The sequence below is a fragment of the Haliotis rubra genome, unplaced genomic scaffold, assembly GCF_003918875.1.
Source record: "Haliotis rubra isolate DU_JTF1 unplaced genomic scaffold, ASM391887v1 Scf79, whole genome shotgun sequence".
Lineage (NCBI taxonomy): Eukaryota > Metazoa > Mollusca > Gastropoda > Lepetellida > Haliotidae > Haliotis > Haliotis rubra.
The window spans coordinates 1,434,496-1,460,501 of NW_025767512.1; the positions used below are offsets into that span (position 1 = coordinate 1,434,496).

The 26,006-nt window shown below is 38.1% G+C and overlaps 1 protein-coding gene across 2 annotated transcripts in view; it reads left to right on the top strand.

Moving 5' to 3' along the window:
• The window catches only part of LOC124261156 (C-terminal-binding protein-like), a 45,490-nt gene extending 19,919 nt beyond the window's left edge, over positions 1-25,571 (top strand). The window contains exons 3-11 of one of the 2 annotated variants that reach the window (XM_046695484.1): positions 5,639-5,801; positions 7,017-7,174; positions 10,389-10,533; positions 11,868-12,074; positions 13,299-13,397; positions 13,703-13,840; positions 16,038-16,166; positions 21,681-21,860; positions 23,057-25,571. In XM_046695484.1, the coding sequence (XP_046551440.1) occupies positions 5,744-5,801; positions 7,017-7,174; positions 10,389-10,533; positions 11,868-12,074; positions 13,299-13,397; positions 13,703-13,840; positions 16,038-16,166; positions 21,681-21,860; positions 23,057-23,292 (1,350 nt within the window). In that variant the 5' untranslated portion in view covers positions 5,639-5,743 and the 3' untranslated portion in view covers positions 23,293-25,571. The remainder of the gene's footprint in view (positions 1-5,638; positions 5,802-7,016; positions 7,175-10,388; positions 10,534-11,867; positions 12,075-13,298; positions 13,398-13,702; positions 13,841-16,037; positions 16,167-21,680; positions 21,861-23,056) is intronic. The other variant, XM_046695485.1, reaches the window with a different exon arrangement.
• The last annotated feature ends 435 nt before the right edge of the window (positions 25,572-26,006 follow it).

A 26,006-nucleotide genomic window follows, 5' to 3' on the forward strand; every position in this document is an offset into this window, starting at 1 on the left:
TCACTGGATTGTCTGGAGACTTGATTATTTGCAGACTGCTGCCATATAGCTGAAATATTGCTGAGTGCCTTGTCAAAACAACAACGCCGGACACCCGGGTTCGATTCCCTACATGGGTACAATGTGTGAAGCCCATTTCTGGTGTACCCCGTCGTGATATAGCTGGAATATTGCTAAAAGCGGCGTAAAACTACACTCAGTCAGTCAGTCAAAACAACAAACAAAACAATGCCCAGAAGTTGTTTTGGGCTTACGAGGCTCAGAAGGTTGATTGCCGTCTTTACAGGTCTCCTACCTCGTGTTGGTTGTAATGAATTGTCGGGGATTTTGATGATACAGATGGAGGGACAAAATGTTAGAAATGGCGTCTCATGTCCATCACTTGATCATCTTGTACAATCAATTACGTACAGACCACTGTTGTATGGCTGGATTATTAAGCTGTTTGTTTTATTCTCTCTTACTCACTCACTGTGAAGAGTTACCTCCCTTTTGTCATTGTTACCTCATCAATGCTAACATTGTTACCTTCCTTCTGTCATTGTTCTCATCCCTCACACCAGTGAAGATTCGGGTTAGAATATTGATCTTCAGCAACCCATGCTTGTCACAGAAGGCGACTAACCTTCTAACGGGATCGGGTGGTCAGGCTCGCTGACTTGGTTGACACATGTCATCGGTTCCCAATTGCGCAGATCGATGTTCATCATGGTGATCACTGGATTGTCTGGTCCAGACTCGATTATTTACAGACCGCTGCCATATAGCTGGAATATTACTGAGTGCAGCGTAAAACTAAACTCACTCACTCACTCTCATCCCTCACACACAATTTTAAATAATGCTTCATTTGGAGTTATTTTGTGTAACATCGCTGGTGAAGTGCTTTAAGATAACTGAAGAGAAACCTCCTATTATAGATGCCTATTTCAATCATGGACTCTCGCTTTGTCATAATCTTTGGCTTTATAGTTTATTGTGTTTTATTCTTAGTTTAGTTTTTGTTTAAATGCAATTGAAAGTATCCATGGTAACAATTATAAAACAGTAATGAGAACTTTGGTTAATGCATGGAAAGGTTGATGTGTGAAACTGGATCCTTTGAATTATTGAATCATACTTCATATTTGGTCTGACTTGTATTCATAAAAGATGGTTTATTCAATTAAGTGCTGGTATTTACTTTTCGTTTAAATCGTCGTTTTAACCCCTTGCAACAAAGAGAAAAACATCAAAATGACTAGAATTGTAGTAGGATGGAATATGTTATGAACATAGAATGTGACCTGTCAATCTTGTGGCATGTAAGAAAATAGCAATAGCAAATTCAGTGACGTTCAGGAGAGATTTGACCTTGGGAAAGCTGATTCAAGGTTGTAATAATCCATAACAACCCCAGATTTCCTTGAAGTTCAGTGCTTTACATTTGAATAAAGGGCCCTTATCATTATGAAACTTGTAAGGGTTATTACAAGTACCCCTTTAATTATGTTTTTAAATGTTGATGAAGCCCATTTCTGGTGTCCCCCGCCGTGATATTGCTAGAATGTTGCTAGAAGTTGCGTAAAACCAAACTCACTGTGTTCATGGAAAGGCCGAATTCCTCAATGGCCGACTCTGATGTATTCCTTGGCGTCACAATGCAAATGCACTGACGTTTAGTGTATTTTCGTGTTTATGTACGGATAACTTATTAAGGCTGATTTTCTATATAGATCATTGATCAGTAATTGTTAGCTAAATATTGATAAATTATTAATTTTGCAAAGTAGCTTAAGATCCAAAAAAAAAGTGGACTAAATCAATATATTTCATGTCACTGCTTCGGGGTGACATGTTTATGTATCGATTTATAAACAAACAGCATGTCAGAACATAATTTAGAAGCAGCCTATGATATTTCTGATTATTGATCATTTTAGTAAGCCCTACAATTAGTAGTTGATCTCACAAGACAAACGAAAAACTTTTAAGCTGAGGTTGAATTTACAGGCTTCTGATGAAATTTGACCAACGTGTAGCGAGTGGATTTAATTTTACGCTGCTTTCAGCAATATTCCAGCTATATGGTGGCGGTCTGAAAGTAATCAAGTCAGGACCAGACAATTCCGTGATCAACCGTATGACTCTATGAGCATCGACCTATGCAATTGGGATACAATGTCAACCGAGTCAGTGAGCCTGACCACCCGATCCCGTTGGTCGCCTCTTCTTACGACAAGCATAGGTTACTGAAGATCAATTCTAACCCTGATCTTCATGGGTCGGTGCATGCACAGTGCCACATGAATGCAATAATCTTGAACATCAAAGTTGAACTGCATATCACATCATCGCAGGTGTCTGTTGACGTGGAATGATGATGTGTGTTGATGTTACTGTCCCCGTTGGGATTCTGGGTCCAATAGTCCTTTGCAACCAATATTAAGGGATCAGGCAGTCAGGCTTGGTGACTGTTCATGTAGAGTCTGTCCTTCAGCGGAGTGGATCATTCCTTAAATATGTCACTGTTTTGTCTGGCCCAGACTAAATTATTATCCCACCGGCATATAATGCGGTGGGATATAGTCATCGCCTCGTCCGTCTGTCCGTCCGTCCGTCCGTAATCATTTTGTTTCCGGACCATAACTCAAAGACCGTTTGATATTTTTTTAACCAAAATTGGTAGATATGTCAAACATAACCTAAGGTGGTGCCTTTTGCTATTTACAGATAATTGTCATTTTTATTTTTCTCGGTTTCCATGGAAACGTTTTGGACTTAGTCTTAAAGAAGGGTGGGCTTCGTTTCCGGAGCATAACTCAAGAACCATTCAATATTTTTCAACAAAACTTGGTAGATATATCAAACAGATCCTAAAGTTGTGCCTTTTGCTATTTGCAGATTTTTGGCATTTTTATTTTTCCCCCGGTTTCCATGGAAACGATTCGGACTTAATCCCAAAAGTGAGGGGTGGGCTTCGTTTCCGGAGCACAACTCAAAAACCTCTCTATATCTTTCAGCAAAACTTGGCAGATATGTGAGGCAGATCTTGAAGTGGTGCCTTTTGCTATTTGCAGATATTTGTGATTTATTATTTTCTCGGTTTCCATGGAAATGATTCGGACTTAGTCTCAAAAAGGAAGGGATGGGTTTCGTTTCCAGAGCACAACTGGAAAACTTCTTAATATCTTTCAGCAAAACTTGGCAGATATGTGAGGCAGATGCCAAAGTGGTGCCTTTTGCTATTTGCAGATATTTGTGATTTATTATTTTCTCAGTTTCCATGGAAACAATTTGGACTTAGTCTCAAAAGGGAGGGGTAGGTTTTGTTTCGAACTGCTTGAAAACTTCTTAATATCTTTCAGCAAAACTTGGCAGATATGTGAGGCAGATCCCAAAGTGGTGCCTTTTGCTATTTGCAGATTTTTGTCATGTATTTTTTTCATGATTTCCATGGAAACGATTTGCACTTAGTCTAAAATCAAGCTGGACTTTAAGTAACTGTCAGATGATTTGTTCTTTCAAAGATATGGGGGCCGGGGGGATATGTCATCTTCTGATGACTCTTGTTTACAGGATGCCATAGTACGGATGGAATGTTGTGGGGGTCTGGGTCTTATAAAACGGACAAAATGGGGAAAAGTTAAAGGTATGAACAGTCGGAACATGATACTTGACCAATGTATAAGTGATGGTTGAACCATGCACAGTTCTCTTATACATGTATTTTACAGCATTTTGCTCATCGCTCAGCAACACACTGCTCGTAATATAAAGAAATTCAAAGAAGGGCCAGTAAGTTTATGTTGACTGACAAACCAGTTTAGTTTCATCATGAACTGATGAGACTATCTATGTTTACACTACTGGCTTGCAAACATTTAGTCACATCTTTATTTATTTAGTTTGATTTCCTTATAAAAGAAAAATGTTATCTGAATTTGAAAAGACTATTGTTGTTTGATTATGTTCATGACCACACTGGGTATGTAAATATAACTTATGAAAAAATATTTGACTAATTCATGAGGAAACAAAACTCCAATGATGATGCCCGTTTAGAACTGTCATAGTTTATCTATCTTTCATTTCTTGCTCCCAAAATACCTTTCTATCCAAATTTAGCTATTCTTTGAAAACTGCATTGAATGCATGTATGTCTTGAAATCGTTAAAACTTCGTGTTATTGATAAGCGGGTCCAGATCCAACTAGGAAATACTGGTTTATGTCAGCAGACGTCAAATTGATAAAAGTATTTCTAATCAAATTAATGAATAAAATATTTTAATGTGATACCAACCTGTGAAGATCCGGGTTAGAATTGGTCTCCCATGCTTGTTGTAAGAAGATCAGGTGGTCAGGTTTGCTGACTTCGTTGACACGTCATCGTATCCCAATTGCGTAGATCGATGCTAATGATATTGATCACTGGATTGTTTAGTCAGTTATATACAGACTCTGTCATATAGCTGGAAAACTTCTCAGTGTGGCGTTATGGAAACACACAAAGATCAAACAAGCCCAAAAATACCAAATATTATGTAAATATTCGTGTCTGGACCAGCCAATCCAGTAATCAACAGCGTGAGCATCGATGAGATGTGATGACATTAGGGGGTGCAACGAATACACTACGTGGCAAATATGATACATATCATGAATATTGGGTAACGAATACGAATAATTATTCACGAATACAATATTGTAGCTAAATGATTGATGTACAATATGGAATGCCCATATTGACAGTTTTGATTTGTCACAGCCATAACCAGTGATCTCATGACACTCAAATTTGGTATGTAATAGTTATAGTTGACAGTACCATGTGCGGCCCTGGCAAACTAACATGACTTACGCTACTGCAAGGCTAGTACATTTTCCATTTTTGCATATCTCTCTTTCCAAAAGTACACAAGGGTTCAAGTAAAACGTGCTCCCTTAAAAAAATATTTGTTAATATTCGGTTCTGGTGACCACGATTAACGAATTGAATTAATGAAGGGCTACGGTTCGATTAATCGAATATGCAAGTGAATCGTTACAGCCTTAGATGACATGTCAACTAAGTCAGCAAGTCTGACCACCCGATTTGTCACCTCTTACGACAAGCATGGGTTGTTACCGACCAATTCTTCATGGGTAGCTCAGAAGCAAGACTGTGTATGAAATTTGCACAAAGTAATTGATGAGGCACGTAACATTTACATTCAGAACTGATCCACATGAACAACAAGATTTATTAAGTTTCCACAGCGATGTAATAGAGCAGCTTTTTTGCATATACTTATATCTGTATTGTGAGAATCACGTAAACAGATCTGAAGGTTTTGCTCCCTTGAAAGGAGAATTGAGAAAGCTAACTGCTGATTGGTTGATCAGAAAGGTCATGTGATTGAGGGATTGTCAGGTTTCATAACTGAGTTTATCATCTTGTTATAATGAAAATGTCACTAGCTGCAAACTATATTGAGTTTAAAAGTTCATTTTAGATTGTTGCTAATATGAACTGATTGTAAATACAAATATATTTTGCCATATCCCTTTTTGTTTATCAAAATATGTTTTCCAGAAACAGTGTTTCCCTTGATTCTCATTGTCGTAAGATTGATTTGGTAGAATTACTTGGAATATATTTCTCTGTTTTCTTTTCAGATTGAGACAAATATTTTCCCACTCGGTATCAGCCCACCTTGCAGGATTCGCGGTCAGGAGTCATCGTGGGATATACACTTTAATCAAGGTGTCCCTATCCAGCTCATGGAAAAAAGGCGGCCTGTACAGCCGATCAAGAAGCCACGAATAGACACTCCCACCAGTGAGTACTTCTCTGTTGGAAATAGTCCATTTCAGGGTTTAGAGATTTGGTTCCCGGATTTAGGGATTTGGTTCAGGGTTTTGAAATTCCGTTCGAGGGTTTAGAGATTTGGTTCCAAGGTTTAGAGATTTGGTTCCAGGGTTTTGAAATTTGATTCAGGGTTTTGAAATTCCATTCAGGGGTTTAGAGATTTTGTTCCTGGGTTTAGAGATTCTGTCAAGGCCCAGGTTAGAAATCAGCCTATATTTTCACTAGTTTGTAAACAGTAACTGCTAGTTCCATTTACCTGAAAATGGTGCCTGTGGTTCACAAGGAAATGTCTCTAGTCCTTCCTGAATGTCTCCGACCAACGGACGAAAGATAGTTTGTTATCTGAGAACAGCTTGATAAAAGCTGTGGTATATGGGAATATAGATTTAAGTTTTGACATTCAATTTCACCCTTTCATCTGTCTTGACCTTTGCTCTGTCAGCTTATTAAACACTTCCGAAATGTGGTTTTACAGCCTTCTAGGGTGCCATTGAGCGTTATGGAAAGGTCTGTAGTCAAAGAACACCTCAAATCAGGTAGTGCAGCCAAGTTATGGAATCATAGTATTTTAGCATTTCTGGATCTGTTTTCAAAGAGAACCTGATGAATGAGGTATTAAGTATTTTAGCATCATGGGAGGTGTTGGACAACTGCAACACTTCAGTGACACAGCCATATCATTCAGATTACCTTAAAGACCTGTCTGTAAAACCAATCCAAGGACCCTTACCCAGGGCTCCAGATAACTTTTGGGGGTGCGAGTGTACTTACACATCATATTGCAAGTGGAGGTGTACTAAGAATTTTGAAGGAGTGCTGACATGTTTTTGAGTGAGCGAGTTGGTGATGTGGTTTGTCTGGATGATTCATCGATCACTATTTCCAACCATGCATTTGTATTTGAAGACGTGTGAGAAATAACTGAGCGACCGTGTGATGCGCGAAATGTCAGGTCCGACTGGATATAAATAGGAACAGTGTAGTTTTTAGCCAATCGAAAAATAGTGACGCATATCGTTGCATGGCAACGCAAGGGATTCCTACTGTCGGGGTTTCCTCTTATAAGTGGCATAAAACCATACTCACTCACTAACTTATTTTATCTCGGTTTTGGGGATCACCTGCTATGATTATAAATGAAATACCAAACCGTCTTATCCCTAACCCACATTTGCGTTGTTCCAGTGTCGATCCGTGGACCAATCCCTAACGGGCCGATGCACCCCCGTCCCTTGGTAGCACTCCTGGACGGTAGAGACTGTTCCATCGAGATGCCCATCCTCAAAGACGTCGCAACAGTCGCCTTTTGTGATGCACAGTCTACTACAGAAATACATGAAAAGGTTGGTGACGTCATATTGCTCTCCCTGAATTGCTCAGTCATCATGTCATATGTTTTATATTATATACCCTGAACACATTTGCAACAGAAGCTGTTGTGTCTCTCGGGACAACTTCTTTCAATGTAACCTTGAAATTGACAGCCAATCAAAATGCTTCTTCTGAACAAAGTTGGGTGTTGGCCAACATTTGAAAGATTGCTCTGTCCAAGCTTGCTATTATTATGTTGTTGACTAGGACTGGGCTACAAAGTTCTCATCATACAAGACTTTCCAGCTGAATTGTGGCAACAACTGAAGTCAAGTTGTCTAAAAAAAAAAAACCTGTTTCTGTTACTAAGAAATGGAGAATTTGATCAGGGCTCGATTTAAGAGATGGCAACCAACTTTTAGATGCAACCTAAGATAAAACTCTAAAAGATGCTTTTATTGCAATATGTAATGAAAGTTTTGAAGGAAAATGAGCTGACATAATTATGCTTATAATGTTAGATTTGTTTTTGTTTTATTTATCAAAAATTGACTTGCACCTTGTGCAATTTAGACTAATAACTAGGTTGTAGTAACTTTGTAGTTTTTGGATGAAACAGTGCAAGTAACAAAGCACTAAATCGAGCCCTGTTGATTACTATAATTTGTCCATTTTTTGCATAAATATCTATTGCACCAGGCTCAAAACAAAGGTAGAAGTACAAATCGGTCCAGCGTATTAGATCAGAGAGGTGATAATAGATGATCGAGAATGGTGTAATGTCATTGGAAATGTTCTTACAATTTTCTTTGAACAGAAGTGTTAGGTTAAACCTAAATAGCTATAAATGACAGAACTTGTGGCTCTGAAGGTGATTGTGGATTGGGTCAGTCTGTGTTAAGATGGGACGGTGGGATAGCCTAGTGGTTAAGGCGTTAGCTGGTCATACTGAAGACCTGGGTTCGATTCCCCACATGGGCACAATGTGTGAGGCCCGTGCTATGGCTAGAATATTACTGAATGTGGCGTAAAACTGAAGTCACTCACTCACTGTGTTAAGGGATTTATCGAGAATTTATTACTAACTGTAGGCATGTTGTTCTTTTACTTAAAATTTACTACTTTCTTATGTTCAGAAGTAACAATGCTATTGGGAATGTATTATACATGAAACTAAGCATTAAAACGTAGTATTCATTGGTTTCCATTTATTGTTGAAATATAGGGTATGGCTTGTTAGTGAGGTGAGGTGAAATTGGGTTTAACGTCGTGCTTGAGAATATTTCGCTGATATGACAACGTGCATGCGTGTGTATATGTATGTGCGGCTGCTTGTACTAGCCCAGACTTAAGCTGGTTTTATAGTGCTAGCCCACTGAGATACCATGCCGCAGTGAAGACCCCACTCAGACACATTATACTGACTCCGAGCCGACCAGTCCTTGTTGTACCCATTAATGCCGAGCGCCAGGCAGGGCCAAACAAGTACCAACGTCTTTTGGTATGACGCGGTCGGGGATCGAACCCGCGACATATAATTCCAATTCATGGATATTTGACATTTGTTGCAGTCAAGAAAAATCCTCATTTCAAGGTGTCAGAGTGTAATGTAGTTATTCATATTCATATAAATGCTGATCTATATTTTTGGTATTGCTATGTCAAACAAAAATTTCACAAATGTAAATTCATAATTTCAAAAGAGCATTAAGCTTAAACAAATTTTTGCATAGAAAAAAAAAAACAAAACGGATTGATATGGGAAGGGAGGTAACTCTTGCATTGAAAGAAACCCAAAGCTCCAAGTTGGTTTAGATTTTTTGCTCCTAACTATTCTTTCTCCACCTAACTAGATATCATTAAGATGTATAGTTTTGTTATTTTGACCACTTACCTTTTATTTTTGAAATAAAAGTGTCTTAATGGCAAGTAATAAAAAATGTTTATGTTCAGTTTTTATCAAATATTAATTTGCAGGTAAATAAGAACGGCAGTTTTTGCTGTGAATTTGGAATTTCTTAATAAGTCCTTATTTTCTGAAGGTCTGTGGTATTTTGATATTTCATTCAATGCAAAAAAAATGGATAACTAAAAGTCTCCTTTTTAAGTCATTGAAATGAAAATCTCTACAAAGCAATAACAACAGTTATTACTTTAATGCTATGACTTGGCAAGTCTTTTGTCCAATCTTGGAATTTTATGGACATTTGCTGCGGGGCTACAATTATGTAAATTGTCCTGTCAACAATTCAAATTGCTGCTGCATCAGAAGTTTTGAAAACTTCTTTCTCTGTAACCATGGAAACCTTTGGATGTGTTTTTTTTTTAAAATTCATACTGTTTATGAGAGGTTGTCTTTCAATCTAGTAGTTATAAAGTGTTGAAAATTTCAAAATGGCCACCATGGTAACACTTGTTTGAAAGGAATATTTTTGAAGCTCCATGGTTTATTCAGTGAGCTGGTGAGATTTAGGTGAAATATAAAGACTTTTTTAATGTGTGTTAATACAATTCCACACTCATTATGTGGAATATACAACAGATTCTCCTCAATGTTCTAGCCGCGTGTAATATGTCATTTTCTTGATACACTTATGTGTAAATTAATCTGAAATGTAAATGTTTCTGTTACATGTGTATTTATCTCTGAAATATGATGCCAACTAAATTTGTTGGCATTATAGTTTAATTAGTCATTAAGAGTCTGTGTAGAGAAATCCATTGCTTCATGTTGTCCAGAAATTAAAAACTAACTTAAATCAAGGCATTGTGTCCCAGGTCATTCCTGGAAATGTTATTGATTGGTTGATGTATTTATTTATTTTTTTTTTGCTGCTCTTCCTATGCTCTTGAGTTCACCGAATTGAGAAACATCTGATACCTGCCTTACTTCAGCTTTTTGGGGGCAGTGGGGTAGCCTAGTGGTTAAAAATTTGCTCGTTATGCCGAAGACCCGGGATCAATTCCCAACATGAGTACAGTGTGTGAAGCCCATTTCTGGTGTCCCCTGCCATGATGTTGCTGGAATATTGCTAATTATGTTCCGGATGCTGTTTTGCTTTTGGATGAATATGTCAGTATTGCAAAACATGATGATTTCTTTCAGTTGTTTGGTCATTTTTGCCCAAAGTTACTTCTTCCATATTTATTGACAACTGATCGATATTCAGCTACTGATTATCGTTCGTCATGATCTATATCGATAATCAACCCTGGTTGTTATTCTTATTTATGTGCACATTGCAGGTACTAAACGAAGCGGTTGGAGCTCTGATGTGGCATACCATCACGCTTACTAAAGAGGATCTTGAAAAATTCAAAAGTTTACGTGTGATAGTGCGAATCGGTAGTGGTTATGATAATATAGACGTCAAAGCTGCTGGAGAAATGGGTGAGCAGAATTGATTTTTCTTTTCATCACGTTTAAGTACTAAAATATTTATTTTATTGCATTCTTTATCAATTTTACTGGATTCATTTTCTGTGATAGTAAATCATTATGCTTGTGTATTTCTTCTTGTTCCCATTGTGTGAGTTTAATGCGAATTTCGATAAGCTTTTGTTCGAGGTTTCAACTTTGGCTCTTTGAGAAATCAATAGTTTGTGATATTGACGGTAATCTGTGCTAACTTCCATGCCTGCTGTATCGTGTGGCTTTGTACTTGATAGCAAAATCTGACATTTCTTCAGCCCTCTTACAACCAGAATATTCAACAGAATTAAAAAAACATCAACTTCAATCTTTATGAGTTTGAAATTTTCCATGGATAATATGACTGTGATAATAAGGAGCTTGTGGCCCATTAATAGAACAACAAAAAGAACTTTGTTCAAGATATCAGGATAAGCAGGTTAAATTCATTTTAAAAATTGATTTTCATGCCATAAAAATCTGTTAAGAAAAAAACCAGATTTTATGGCTAGGAAAACTGTGCTTCCTGGACAAAATGATTAAAGATTTTCAGACCACACAAACTGACATCAAAGCCATGAATATATTTTTATTTTATTGACAGTTTGTGCATGTTTTTATGAGGAAAAAAAAGAGACTTTGATGTTTTTGTGAAATATCCCAAAATATAATTCAGTGGAAAAAGGTAAATAATGTTAGCAAAGTTCACATTAGGATGGATATTGTGTAAGCCTTGAGGTAACGAAAATGCTTTTTTGCAGTATTATAATCTCTTCATTTTGTAAAAGTCACAGCTCCGTCGTCGGCTGAATTGTGTATCAAAGTATGGGAGTTCCCATCTTCTCAGGTTACAGAATAGGCCCTGCATACTAGTCATGTTACGAGTTTGGTGAATCAAACCGCATCCCTTCATGAAATCAATTAATATTCATGGCCACTTGAATAGAAAAATTAATGAATAGTTCTAAGAGTGTGTTTACTTGGAGTTGGCTGTTTATCTAAGTGAGATATGCAAAATAGAACATATCCAAGACTCGCAGTAGCGTAACGTGTGTCATTTTGCAGTAGCCCCTCACAGCGTTGTCACTAGGTGTAAGCGACATTAATGATTTTCAGCTTTTGAATGTTTCACTGTAAGCAATTACATGACATGTTTTATTTTAATTTCCAGATATTAAACATAAGACATTCATGAAAATATATTCGTATAGGTTACTGTGTAATCATAAAACATCATATTTGCCTTGTGTATGTATTCAGTGCAGCCCTACTGCTATGCATACCTTTTACACCTTAACGATCTTGTGCTGCAGGTATTGCTGTGTGCAACGTACCAGGCTATGGTGTGGAAGAGGTAGCAGATTCTACTATGTGTTTAATACTGAACTTATACAGACGGACTTACTGGCTCGCTAATATGGTCAAAGAGGGCAAGAAAATAAATGGCCCTGAACAGTTACGTGATGCAGCCCAGGGGTCAGCTCGTATCCGTGGTGACACACTAGGAATTGTGGGTCTAGGTAAGAAATTTAATTGTTGGATAGTTTTAGTGACCTGACATTGATGACACTTCATGTAAATGTAGTCATCACATATGACTGAGTGTTGAGATAAATGTGAAATATTTTTTCAGAGGTACAGATAAGCTGCGTATCTGCGTAAATTACGCAAATATTTATGGGAAAACTCAATTCCTGTTAAGTCTTGCGTGCAAGTACGCTTGAACTTTGTAAATACTCAATGCATTTGGTCTTACATGTGTAAACACAAAAATGTGATAGAGATTACCAACCACAGATCAAATTACTGATGTATATTGAGAGATTCTATTTCCGCACATGAACTTGGCAACTTGCAGTTTTCTTACTGTTTCTCATATTACAGATCAAATACAAATAACAAACACGTAAACCAACATTTAAACTTTATTATATTTTTACAATTAATGGAAAATGGCAAAATACCCATTTGAGTTGATCAGTTTGAGTGAGGTGGTTACAATTTATTTGGTTACTCAAAGGAAAATTAGGATACCCAATTGAGATGAACACAAGTGAGTACATAACTCAGTGACCCAAAAAGTTATCTGTAGCTCTGTTTTTATATGTATTTGATTTGGTATCCAAGGGCATTGAATCATGGCAAAGTGCATCATTCCTGTCCACCTACTCAGTCAGAGGTTATTATTTATTAAACAAAAAGTCTGTAAACTTACATGATGAATAATCTGGCCAAGTATTTCATGCTGAGGATTATCATGTACTGATATTCAAAGGATGTGTATGAAACCCAGCTCTGGCAGATGATGTCATTATTTGACTTCATGTTAATGTCTACACTCATACGTAGAATGACCATTAAATGGGCAGTACTTGTTGCATCCTTCTTCTTTTCTCCTCAACTGGAGATGGGGTAGCCTAGTGGTCAAAGTGTTAAATCTTGACACCAAAGACCCGGGTTTGATTCCCCACATGGGTACAATGTGTGAAGCCCATTTCTGATGTCCCCAGCCGTGATATAGTGGGAATATTGCTAAAAGCGGCTTAAAACCTCACTCACTCACTCACTCACTCACGCACTCACTCCTCCCTCCATCATCATCATCATCATCATCTGCATATGCAAATTAAAGAATATAGGTGTTATTAGTGCAAGTATTGCAGAGATGAATAAGTTGTGTTGAAAATGTCTGACAAAAAGTGTTTCCGTCTCTAGCCTGTTGACAACTTTTTATTATGTTTCAGGTCGGGTTGGAACTGCGGTCGCAATACGAGCCAAAGTGTTTGGGTTTAATGTTATTTTCTATGACCCCTACCTCGCAGATGGTATAGAAAAATCCCTGGGTAAGAAACCTAAAAAGGAAACACATAACATTAACTTGAATATGAGGTAGCATAGTGGTGAAGGTGTTTGCTTGTCACAGACAGGGTTTGATTGTCTGCATGGCTGGTATGTGACACTATATGTATTTTAGGACGCTTTTAAGTGACAGTGTAATATGTATTGCCTAGACCTGCCCCCACTGGTTGTTGGGCCAGCCAAATTCATTCACTGTCATTTTCACAGAGAAGAAAAACTGAAAAATTCAAGAAATGAAACAAATGTTCTTTTTCTGTGAAGTAACAAAGGTCCTTTTATTTTCTTGCAGGCATTACGCGTGTATACACATTGCAGGAACTACTTTTCCAAAGTGACTGCGTATCACTACACTGCAACCTCAATGAACACAACCATCACCTGATAAATGACTATACCATAAAGCAAATGAGGCCTGGTAAGTATGAAGGTATCTAAACCCGTTATTACAACATAAAACTCAGGGATCTAGGCCACTTCAAACTATTCTCTTGTTTCACACAACCATGCTTATAAATGGCCTTTCCTTATAGTTTAGGTATAGTTTTGTAACTCTGCTGTTGTTTTTGTACCAGAGTCCAAACTTTTTTGTCAACGAGTTATATTAGTTTCAGTTTTGGAACCGATTCCATCTTTTTTGCAAACCCATTTAATTCAAAGTGTCGTTTTCTATCTACGGAGCATGGCCTTTGGGGTGACATCTTACACGGCTCTGGTTTACTTAAGATATAATGGGACGGCGGGGTAGCCTAATGGTTAAGGCGTCGGCTCGTCACGCTGAAGATACAGGTTCGATTCCCCACATGGGTACAATGTGTGAAGCCATTTCTGGTGTACCCTGCCGTGATATTGCTGGAATATTGTTACAAGCAGTGTAAAACTAAACTCATTCTACCGCTAAAGATACACCTTTACTAAACATAAAAAATAGAATTTAACTCAAAAAGAAAAGCCCAACCTCCACTCAAATCCAGTTTTAAAAATGGTCACGTAAAACAAGAATATGTTTGAACTGGCCTTAAGGATTATGCCACCACTGGCTAGGATCGACAACTTACTTGTCTTGGGAGAAAAGATCCAAATGTGGCACTGGGCTTTTCATCTTGGACCGATAAGTTGTAACTCAAAGCCAGTAGGGGTGTATCTGTAGAACTACCCATTGTCATTTTTGTTCGGAAATTGTGTCAAAATATCAAGTTTGCTGAACAAGATTGAAAAATAAGACATTTGGTTATCAGGCAACTTGGTGAAATCTGAGCTGTGTTCCGCTTTCTTAGTAAAAGAGTTCTTCAAGATCATGGTTTTAAAAACAAAATGGATTCGGAAATGAATAATTAAATGACTATGTTGTGATGCTTTGCTGAAGTGTTGCCTGAGAACTGTATTAGATTATTTCTCTTATTTAAATTTTGAAATTAAATTTTGATATATTTCTGACACTTTAAACTCAAAATAGTCACAATTGAAATTGAGTGAGTCATTGCACTTTTCTGGCAAAGGATTGATTTCATTAGAATATATTGAAGATGACAATCTGGGTTAAATATTGAATTTTTTCTTCTGCTTTTGTGAAATATGCCGTATAACTAGTCATTGTTGGTTGTATGGCAGCCATATTTTGACCTTCAGTGCCAGAGAATGCTGGCATTGTTGGGAAAGCAATGAAGACACTTCGGAATACCATGATGCCGGAAACAATTGAATGACATAATGTTCCGGAAGAGACAAAACTGCTGGATTCAGAAATACTGAAAAATTATGCTGAGAAGCTGCATGATTATGTAAAATTTACCAAAAATATACATACATCTCCAGTACCAAAATAGATTAAAGGGGCTTGAGCAGATATACCAGAAACCTATGGTCATGGGGTTTGAATCTTGGTTTGTTTGGCTGTTAGTTGGAACAGTGTGTGAAGCCCATTCTGGTGTCCCTTTCCTAGATATTGCAGGGATATTGCCCAAACAGTACAGTCAAATCCCGATGAGTCGAATGCCGGTGTCTCGAATATTATGCATAACTCGAAGTCCCTGTCAGTCCCGACCGTTCCCTGTAATAGTTGTCATCATTTGAATACCGGTTACACGAATTCGTCTCATAAATACACACGATGACTCGAAAAGGAAATTTGGTCCCATGAGATTCAAACAACAGCAATCTTGTATACATAAGCCGAAGTCAGTCAATGAGAAGTTGATTGGTGTAGCAAACTGATCCAATTAACAAACAAGCGCGGCTCACACCTTTCCGCCATTTTACGGAAATCACTGTCTGTGCTAATCAGACTGGAACTGATAAGGTGCCCCTATTAGTGATATGGAAATCATTAGATAAACAAATGCTTAGGCCGAGGAATTAGGACTGGATCATCTTTTTTTCTACCCTGATAGACATACCTATGTCTCGAATACATGGATAAGTCGAATTTATTACTTGGTTCCCAGCGATTCGACTCATCGGGATTTGACTGTATTTATAAAAACCATGCTCACTCACTCTCTCTGAGGCCTTTCCTCCTAGTTTCAGGTGACTCACCATATAAATATAATTCTGTTTAAAGCATATGTATGATGTACCTGATGGGGTATGTAGCAGGTGATATATTTTGTGACTTTGGTATGTTGCAGGTGCATTTCTAATCAACACAGCTCGCGGAGGCCTTGTTGATGAGCACGCTCTAGCCTCGGCCTTGAAGGATGGGAGGATACGTGCATGTGCGCTTGACGTCCACGAAAATGAACCGCTGAATTCCCTAAGTGAGTCAGCAACTATTAGTATATTTAAGTGAAATGTATTGTTCAAATTATTATCCCACCGGCATGTAATGCGGTGGGATATAGTCGTCGCCTCGTCCGTCTGTCCGTCCGTCCGTCCGTAATCATTTTGTTTCCGGACCATAACTCAAAGACCGTTCGATATTTTTTAACCAAAATTGGTAGATATGTCAAACATAACCTAAGGTGGTGCCTTTTGCTATTTACAGATAATTGTCATTTTTATTTTTCTTGTTTTCCATGGAAACGTTTTGGACTTAGTCTTAAAGAAGGGTGGGCTTCGTTTCCGGAGCATAACTCAAGAACCATTCAATATTTTTCAACAAAACTTGGTAGATATATCAAACAGATCCTAAAGTGGTGCCTTTTGCTATTTACAGATTTTTGGCATTTTTATTTTTCCCGGTTTCCATGGAAACAATTCGGACTTAGTCCCAAAAGTGAGGGGTGGGCTTCGTTTCCGGAGCATAACTCAAAGACCGTTCGATATTTTTCAACCAAAATTGGTAGATATGTCAAAATAACCTAAGGTGGTGCCTTTTGCTATTTGCAGATAATTGTCATTTTATTTTTCTCGGTTTCCATAAGGATTGGAAACATTTTGGACTTAGTCTATTTTTTCAAAAAAACTTGTAATATATCAAACAGATTGCTTTTGCTATTTGCAGATTTCCGGTTTCCATGGAAACGATTCGGACTTAATCCCAAAAGTGAGGGTTGGGCTTCGCTTTCCGAGCAACTCAGAACTTCAAGAACCTTGGTAGATTATGAAACAATATTTTTTGCTATTTGCAATTTTGGCAAAAACTTGGTAGATATATCAACAAAACTTGGTAAATATCAAACAGATCCTAATCATGGTTTTAAAAACAAAATGGATTCGAAATGAATAATTAAATGACTATGTTGTGATGCTTTGCTGAAGTGTTGCCTGAGAACTGTATTAGATTATTTCTCTTATTTAAATTTTGAAATTAAATTTTGATGTATTTCTGACACTTTAAACTCAAAATAGTCACAATTGAAATTGAGTAAGTCATTGCACTTTTCTGGCAAAGGATTGATTTCATTAGTTTTGAGAATATATTGAAGATGACAATCTGGGTTAAATATTGAATTTTTTCTTCTGCTTTTGTGAAATATGCCGTATAACTAGTCATTGTTGGTTGTATGGCAGCCATATTTTGACCTTCAGTGCCAGAGAATGCTGGCATTGTTGGGAAAGCAATGAAGACACTTCGGAATACCATGATGCCAGAAACAATTGAATGACATAATGTTCTGAAAGAGACCAAACTGCTGGGTTTCAGAAATACTGAAAAATTCTCCTGAGAAGCTTCATGTTTATCTAAAATTTACCCAAAATATACATACATCTCCAGTACCAAAATAGATTAAAGGGGCTTGAGCAGATATACCAGAAACTTATGGTCATGGGGTTTGAATCTCGGTTTGTTTGGCTGTTAGTTGGAACAGTGTGTGAAGCCCATTCTGGTGTCCCCTTCCTAGATATTGCAGGGATAGATATTGCCCAAACAGTACTTATAAAAACCATGCTCACTCACTCACTCTGAGGCCTTTCCTCCTAGTTTCAGGTGACTCACCATATAAATATAATTCTGTTTAAAGCATGTGTATGATGTACCTGATGAGGTATGTAGCAGGTGATATATTTTGTGACTTTGGTATGTTGCAGGTGCATTTCTAATCAACACAGCTCGCGGAGGCCTTGTTGATGAGCACGCTCTAGCCTCGGCCTTGAAGGATGGGAGGATACGTGCATGTGCGCTTGACGTCCACGAAAATGAACCGCTGAATTCCCTAAGTGAGTCAGCGACTATTGGTATATTAAGTGAAATGTATTGTTCAAATTATTATTTTGGGTTGTTTTTTTGTTTTGTTTTTGTTTTTGTTTTGTTTGTCTTTTTTGTATTAAGGCACTGTGAAAGTGGCATCTAATAAGAAACTACATGCACTGACATCAGTGTTTTACCTTGACCTACAAATGTGGGAATCCAGGGGACCCTGTCAATACAATTTTACGGGTCCTTGTCAATAACATAAGGGTCCTGTATGGTATTGACATGGTGTAGTGTAGTGTACTGTACATTCAGATCAAAAAATATTTTTTTTTTAAATTCAATGTTTTTGTTGTCTGAAAGTCCCTGTTACATGATTGAGGATCATGGGTAAGGGTGACTCTCATTTGAAAGGTATGAATTCTTACTGGTAGACAGTCTGACATTTTCTAAGGAAAAAGGAATCTCATTAACACTCACATTCATACTCATACTGTTGCGAGTTTAAAATAAACTGCCAGCTTTTACTATGTGCCTGCTTTTCACTTGGACCTCTAGCCTAACTGAACATTGGATGATAGTATGCCCACTTTGTGTAAAATTATCCCCGCAAAGCGTTTTGCGGGGGGTATTAAAATGGACTCCGTCCGTGCGTCCGTCAGTCCGTGCACATTTGTCTTTTCCGGAGCATAACTCTAGAACCCTTCAATGTTTCTTTACCAAACTTGGCACATAGATAGATCTGGTGGTGTACTGGTGCCTTTTGGTAGTTTTGGAATTCTGAATAAAATATTTTTGGCGTTTCCATGGCAACAAGTTCGACTTAGACTGAAATTGGTGGTAGTGCTCTTTTCCAGAGCAGAACTCTAAAACGGTTCAATATTTCTTCACCAAACTTGGCACATAGATAGATCTGGTGGTGTACTGGTGCCTTTTGGTACATTGGAATATTGAATAAAATACTTTTGGCATTTCCATGGCAACAAGTTTGACTTAGCCTGAAATTGTGGTAGTGCTCTTTTCCTGAGCAGAACTCTAAAACTGGTCGCTATTTCTTCACCAAACTTGGCACATAGATAGATCTGGTAGTGTACTGGTGCCTTTTGGTAGTTTTTGAATTCTGAATAAAATATTTTTGGCATTTCCATGGCAACAAGTTTGACTTAGCCTGAAATTGTGGTAGTGCTCTTTTCCGGAGCTGAACTCTAAAACGGTTCACTATTTCTTCACCAAACTTGGCACATAGATAGATCTGGTAGTGTACTTGTGCCTTTTGGTAGTTTTGGAATTCTAAATAAAATATTTTTGGGGTTTCCATGGCAACAAGTTTGACTTAGCCTGAAATTGGTGATAGTGCTCCTTTCTGGAGCAGAACTTTAAAAACCTTTCAATACTCTCCTTCCACTTTTCTATATACACACCTAAATATTTGACATAATCATAACTCTTAGACATAATCATGAAGAGTATTTTGCCATTGCGGGGGATATTGATGAATTTGTCTTCTTGTTGATTTTATTTCTGATTGAGAAACTAATTTTTCTCCATAGAACACACTTTCTTAAAACCATCAATGTGTGGTATATACAAAGAATTTAGCCATTGATAGTAAGAGTTCAAAAACAGTATCTGTGACAGTATTAGAGTCACACCCAAATATAACATGAATCAGTGGCCATGACGTGAAATAACGCACAGATCTACTCTCGTTGCTCTGTATGTACGCTCTCGGTATTTTCGTGTCTCCTGGGATAAAGTATTTTGGGGTTTCTGCGTCCATTCTAAACTGATGCGTACTGGATGCACATTTGTGGGTTGTGTAAAACCCTGTGAGCATTTTATGCCCCGCTATATATGGCAGGGGCATATAGGGTTACCCTCAGTGTCCGTCCGTCCGTACGAAACAGGGAATGTATTCTATCCACTTCTCCACCATAACCGCTCTGTGGAATTCAATGAACTTATACATGGGCTTTCTTGGGACTCTAATGGTGTGCATCTCATATTTTGTTTTTTTATTTTATTGTTTTTTGTTGTAAGTTTAGAGACATTTGAACTTAGGTACATTTTGCTGAATTTCTCTATGATGATAGTGTAATAGGGGATGAAGTCTATCCACTTCTCCACAAAAACTGCTCAACAGAATTGATTGAACTTCTACATGTCTTTTGTAGGGACTCTAAAGGTGTGGATTTCATAATTTTTTATGCAATTTCTTAATTTTGTCACTTTTACAGATGTTTGAACTTAGTTGAATCTCGTTCTATTCAGCCAGTGTTCGTTCCATCCAACAGGGGGTGTGCGTTATCCACTTCTCCTCAAAAACTACTTTATGGAATTCATTTAGATTACACATGTGCTTTATAGGGAGTCTAAAGGTGTGCATCTCATATTTTGATTTTGTATTTTATTTATTTTTCCAATTTTAATGCCGTTTGAACTTAGATAAATTTTGTTGAATTTCTCTCTGAATATAGTGTTGTAGGGGGTGAAGTCTATCCACTTCTCCACAAAAGCTGCTCAACAGAATTGATTGAGCTTCTACGTGTGTTTCATTGGAACTCTAAAGGTGTGCATCTCATACCTTGTTCATCCAATTTCTTAATTTTGTCACTTTTACAGATGTGTGAACTTAGTTGAATTTTGTTCTATTCAGTCTGTTCGTTCCATCCAACAGGGGGTGTACGTTATCCACTTCTCCTCAAAAACTACTTTATGGAATTCATTTAGATTACACATGTGCTTTATAGGGACTCTAAAGGTGTGCATCTCATATTTTGATTTTGTATTTTATTTATTTTTCCAATTTTAATGCCGTTTAAACTTGCATAAATTTTGTTGAATTTCTCTCTGAATATAGTGTTGTAGGGGATGAAGTCTATTAACTTCTCCACAAAAGCTGCTCAACAGAATTGGCCTTGTATGTGTCTTTCATTGGGACTTTTCATTGGGACTTTCATTGTTCATCCAATTTCTTAATTTTGTCACTTCTACAGATGTTTGAACTTGAATTGGCTCTATTCATCCAGTTCGTCCCATACAACAGGGGGTGTACTTTATCCACTTCTCCTCAAAAACCACTGCACAAAACTCATTTAGCTTACATATGTCTTTTATAGAGACTCTAAAGGTGTGCATCTCATATTTTGTTTTCGTATTTTATAATTTTTGGTATGTTTAGAGAATTTTGAACTTAGATAAATTTTCCTGAATTTGTCTCTGATGATAGTGAAATAGGGGATTAAGTCTATCCACTTCTCCACAAAAACTGCTCACCAGAATTGATTAAGCTTATCCATGTGTTTCATTGAGACTCGAAAGATGTGCATGTCATAGATGCATAGATGTTTATTGAACTTGTTCGTTAATTTTGTTCAATTATTGATCTTTATATGTCTTATGAATGTCAGCGGGGGCATCCGAGTCCCTGGACACAATTTTTTCTTGTTAAAAGTCAAGTGTATGTCTGTACTGTAGACTGCCATGACCACGTCTTCTTTCATATATTTTTGGGTAGTCTAGTGGTTAAAGCATTCACTCGCCACACCTAAATCATGGGTTCAATTCCCTCATGGGAACCGTGTGTGATGGAGACAAACAAAGGTTTTGTTGTTATTAAATCTGAGGAATTGCTGCATTCATTTCTTTCCCATGCCAGCATGTTAAATCTTACTGAGTTATCTCCCTTTGTTCCCAGGTGGCCCTCTCAAGGACGCCCCCAACCTCATCTGCACCCCCCATGCTTCCTTCTACAGCGAACAAAGTGTGACTGAGCTCAGGGAGATGGCGGCTGGCGAGATCAGGAGAGCTATCCTAGGCCGAATACCTGATAGCTTAAGGAACTGTGTTAACAAGGAGTATTTCACCCCCACACCCAGTGAGTGTTCGCCTCCCTGAACCTGAGTGAGTGAGTGAGTTTAGTTTTACGCCGCACTTAGCAATATTCCAGCTATATGCCGGCGGTCTGTAAATAATCAAGTCTGGACCAGACAATCCAGTGATCAACAGCATGAGCATCGACCCACGCAATGGGGAACCTATGACATGTGTCAACCAAATTAGTGAGCCTGACCACACGATCCCGTTAGTTGCCTCTTACGACAAGCATGAGTTACTGAAGATCAATTCTAACCCAGATCTTCACGAGTAGCCTGATCCTGAAACAAGTATGTAACTAGTGAAATGAAAGTCCCAGTTTGGAGATTCCACTGCATGATATGTACCTGATGTTTGTCGAGTCAATTGAATGAGGATCATATAATTGTGTGAATGAGGATCATCTGATCACGTGTGACCCTGAATGAGGATCACATGACAGTGTGTGACACTGAGGATCACATGACAGTGTGACACTAAATGAGGATCACATGATCATGTGACACTGAAATGAGGATCACATGATCATGTGACACTGAATGAGGATCACATGACAGTGTGTGACACTAAATGAGGATCACATGACATGTGACACTGAATGAGGATCACATGACAGTGTGTGACATAAAATGAGGATCACATGATCATGTGTGACACTGAATGAGGATCACATGATCATGTGTGATGCTGAATGAGGATCACATGATCGTGTGACACTGATTCAAGGTCACATGGTCAGTGATGTATTCATACTTAATGGACTGATCAAGCCATCAACCACTGGTTTTCTTTGCCAAATGATTTGTGAAGTATTTGTGCAGCCTTGAGAAGCAAAATATTGAGGAAAGAAAAACTGTCAAGAAAAGTGAAATTCATAGCTTTGCACCTTTTTCATTAATTGGCGGAAGGTTACGGGTTTGATCCCCCGACCGCATCATACCAAAACACCTCACCTCACCTCACCTCACCTCACCTCATTAATTGACATCATGATCTACTATTGATCAATCTGATAATTGAGCCTTACCAACCAAGTCAGGGCGGTGTGGAAGCCTAGTGGTTAAAGCATTCCCTTGTCACGCCCTAGGACCCGGTTCGATACCCCAATGTGTCACTCACTCACTCGCCAGCCGAGTTTGTTACTTCTTACAACATTTTCAGTAAACCCTGTACTAAAGTTATTTTGCTTGCTTCCAGATCCTGGTAGTGTGCGCTACCCCTTCCCGCCAACTGGTTACCCCGACAGTATGAACGGTGCTGGCTACCCTGCATTTAACCCTGCCGCCGCCGCAGCAGCAGCCATGGGTGTCCACTCGACAACCGACACCCACTCCGTCGTCCCACTAAGTACCGCCCACACGACCGCTCACAGCACTCTTGCTGAAGCTGGCAATCACATGGCCAAAGCAGAAAGCTCTGAGGTCGTCCATTAACCCTATTTTTACAAACCGTGCTGTAAAACTAAACAAAAGTGCTTGACCGCACCGGAAAGGGTTCATTTGTGGAACAACCGAGCTGGATTTTCAGAAGTTGAGCTCAAAAGGAAATAGATTATGCTGTTACTTTATTCTTGGATCAGGCCCTGACGAACAAGGGCATTTGAGATGAGAGAAGCAGCTGAGATCATTACTGCATCTTGAGAGTGCTGATGAAACAGGGACTGAAATTGAACAATTCAGAGGAACGAAGAATGGTAGCCAATGTGTTACCATAGCAACAGACGCAATCTCAGCCAAGTGCAAAACCAGACTCCAAGACTTGCTGAGAGCAATTGTCTTTTCTACCCAAAACTTTAGAATGTAGAGATTTGTGTCTGTTTAAACAAAGGGCAATTTGACAACTTAACTGATTTTAAAATCTAATTGATAAAATCATGTAGGATTTGTGTGTAGTCGCTTCACAGGTTTGGAAATGACCTGTCTAGAAGACCCGAGTGTGAAGCTTCGTATTGTCACAAATCACGTCCGAAAAATTGTGTTGAGTGTATTGAACATTGAACCTTTTCATGATTATGGCCTCTAAGGTTTCAAGGCGGTTGGCTTCCGGTAGGTGTCATTTCATGTGCAGAGCAGCCTGGGTCAGAGATTATACATAAGTAATATCTACAACAAGCACCTTTCTTCGAGAAGGGGTCATTTTGTATTTTAAGATATTACAGTGAGGTGTAGCATGATCACTACTTACTTATGTATCTTGTCTGCGTGAGGTGGACGCCAAGATGGAGGGTAGGTGTTCAGGATTTCATTGTCATGAAGTTTTACTCGCATTTTGTCAAAGAAAGTTTTTAAGCCAAAGATAGCAACTTTGCACTTCTGTATGTTCACCCAGATTTCAACGTACCTGAACGTGTGTAGCGTCGATGCAGGTGTAGTCGTAACTTTGCATATATCAAAGGTCATTTCCTCTTTGTGGAGGTCGGATCAAAGATGGTTTCAGATGAACGTCTGCAAATGAACTTGTTCACTTGAATACAATTATTTTTTGATATATGGTCATTGCCAAGCTTTCTTACAGATTTGAAACAGAGGAAGGCAGTATTTTTGACAGACGGATTTCATGTATTGCATTTCTTCACATCATAACAGGAGAGATTTTAGCATCGGTGAGAAAGAAACATTATTACTGCATTTTGTAATGTACTTTCATTAATCAATCATAATTACGTTCATCCATTAGCACTGGCAATTTCCCACATGGCTTTTAATCCAAAAGGCTTTCTGACAATCAGCATTGACTGCTTTGTGGCAACACTTCCCACTCGAAGGACCTTCATTCGCTCGATGTACTTAGATCATTCTGCTCTAAGAGATGTGATTAGGTTTGTGTCAGGATGTGTTGCCGTTTGATGGAGTTTGGGAGAACAACGTGGAAACGCTCAGGCAATGGTGCATCCGTATTCATCCTCATTCTTATTGACCAATTACTTTGTGTGCAGTTCTACTGGACGTCTACGTGGATAGACACTGTTTTTCTCTCTCGTCATCTGTAATACAACCGACGTGCATGTTTCTTTTATACAACTTTCAAAACAGCATCTGCAGTCGGTGCTTGATATGTTTTGTTGAAATTGAAATGTTTGATAATGTTTTGTAAGTATTCATGGAAGGTGAGGACTATGCATAGAGGGCGCTGTTCCTAGCAGCCATCCCTCGTAGCGGCTGTTTGTGCTTGTCTTACTTTAAGCTTGGGACACATTTTCTTGAAGAATTAATTCCATTGGCATATTTTTAGTTCATTGTAGTCTTTTTGGAAACCCAAACATTTAACCGTTTACATTTTTCCGATCAACACGTGCTTGTGTCCCTGCATTTTGTCTACTTGAGAAAAATTAAAATTTAAGTACAAGAATTTTTTTACAAAGTGTTATTATTTTTTTATTGCAATTAATAAATTTTGAAACGCGTCAAAATGGGGGAAATATTTTTTGAAATTTGTATGCATTTTGTTGGTAGAATTTGGTTAGTCCAGTTACTACCAGCAAATGCAAATAACTGAGGAAAATAAAGCTGTGTGTTTTTTTCTCGAGAGTTTGTTGTCCCATGGCAGTATAATGCTTCATTGCATTGTCTACGATTCATTAAGCTTATAGACCTATCTCAGTAGCTGTAGACTAGAAACAAATGTAGATAAAATTCGGAAAATGCCAGTATATCTGATCTGATCTTCCAATATAATTTTATGAATAAAGACAATAAAATTTTCTACAAATTGGTCTATTTCTTTGTTGATCTCTGAGTGACTAGGAAGGATGTCATCGTCTATCAAGAAATATCACTCACGAATTAAAGTAACTGTGAGCAGTGTGTTGAGGATGAGTCACCAGCATGGTATTCAGGAGTTTGTAATTTAAGGCAGTGTGTTTCGATTGGAATTACTGTTCAAATATTTCTGATATGACAGAAATACTGTTAATACAGCTCTAATAATAATTATTATTCTTTATGTCTTTGGATTTTCTGTCCCTTTTGACAGCAACGTGATTGGCAAGATTCAGGAAAAGCATGCTAAATATGTGGACCTCGCCGCTTTGAAATGTCTCACTTGCATCCCAAGTACACTGTCCTGACGTCAGGCTCCCCTTGTTCTTGGTGTCAAGATATGGCTGAAATATTGCCAAATTTTAAGTCACTAACTTGGTGCCCTTGGT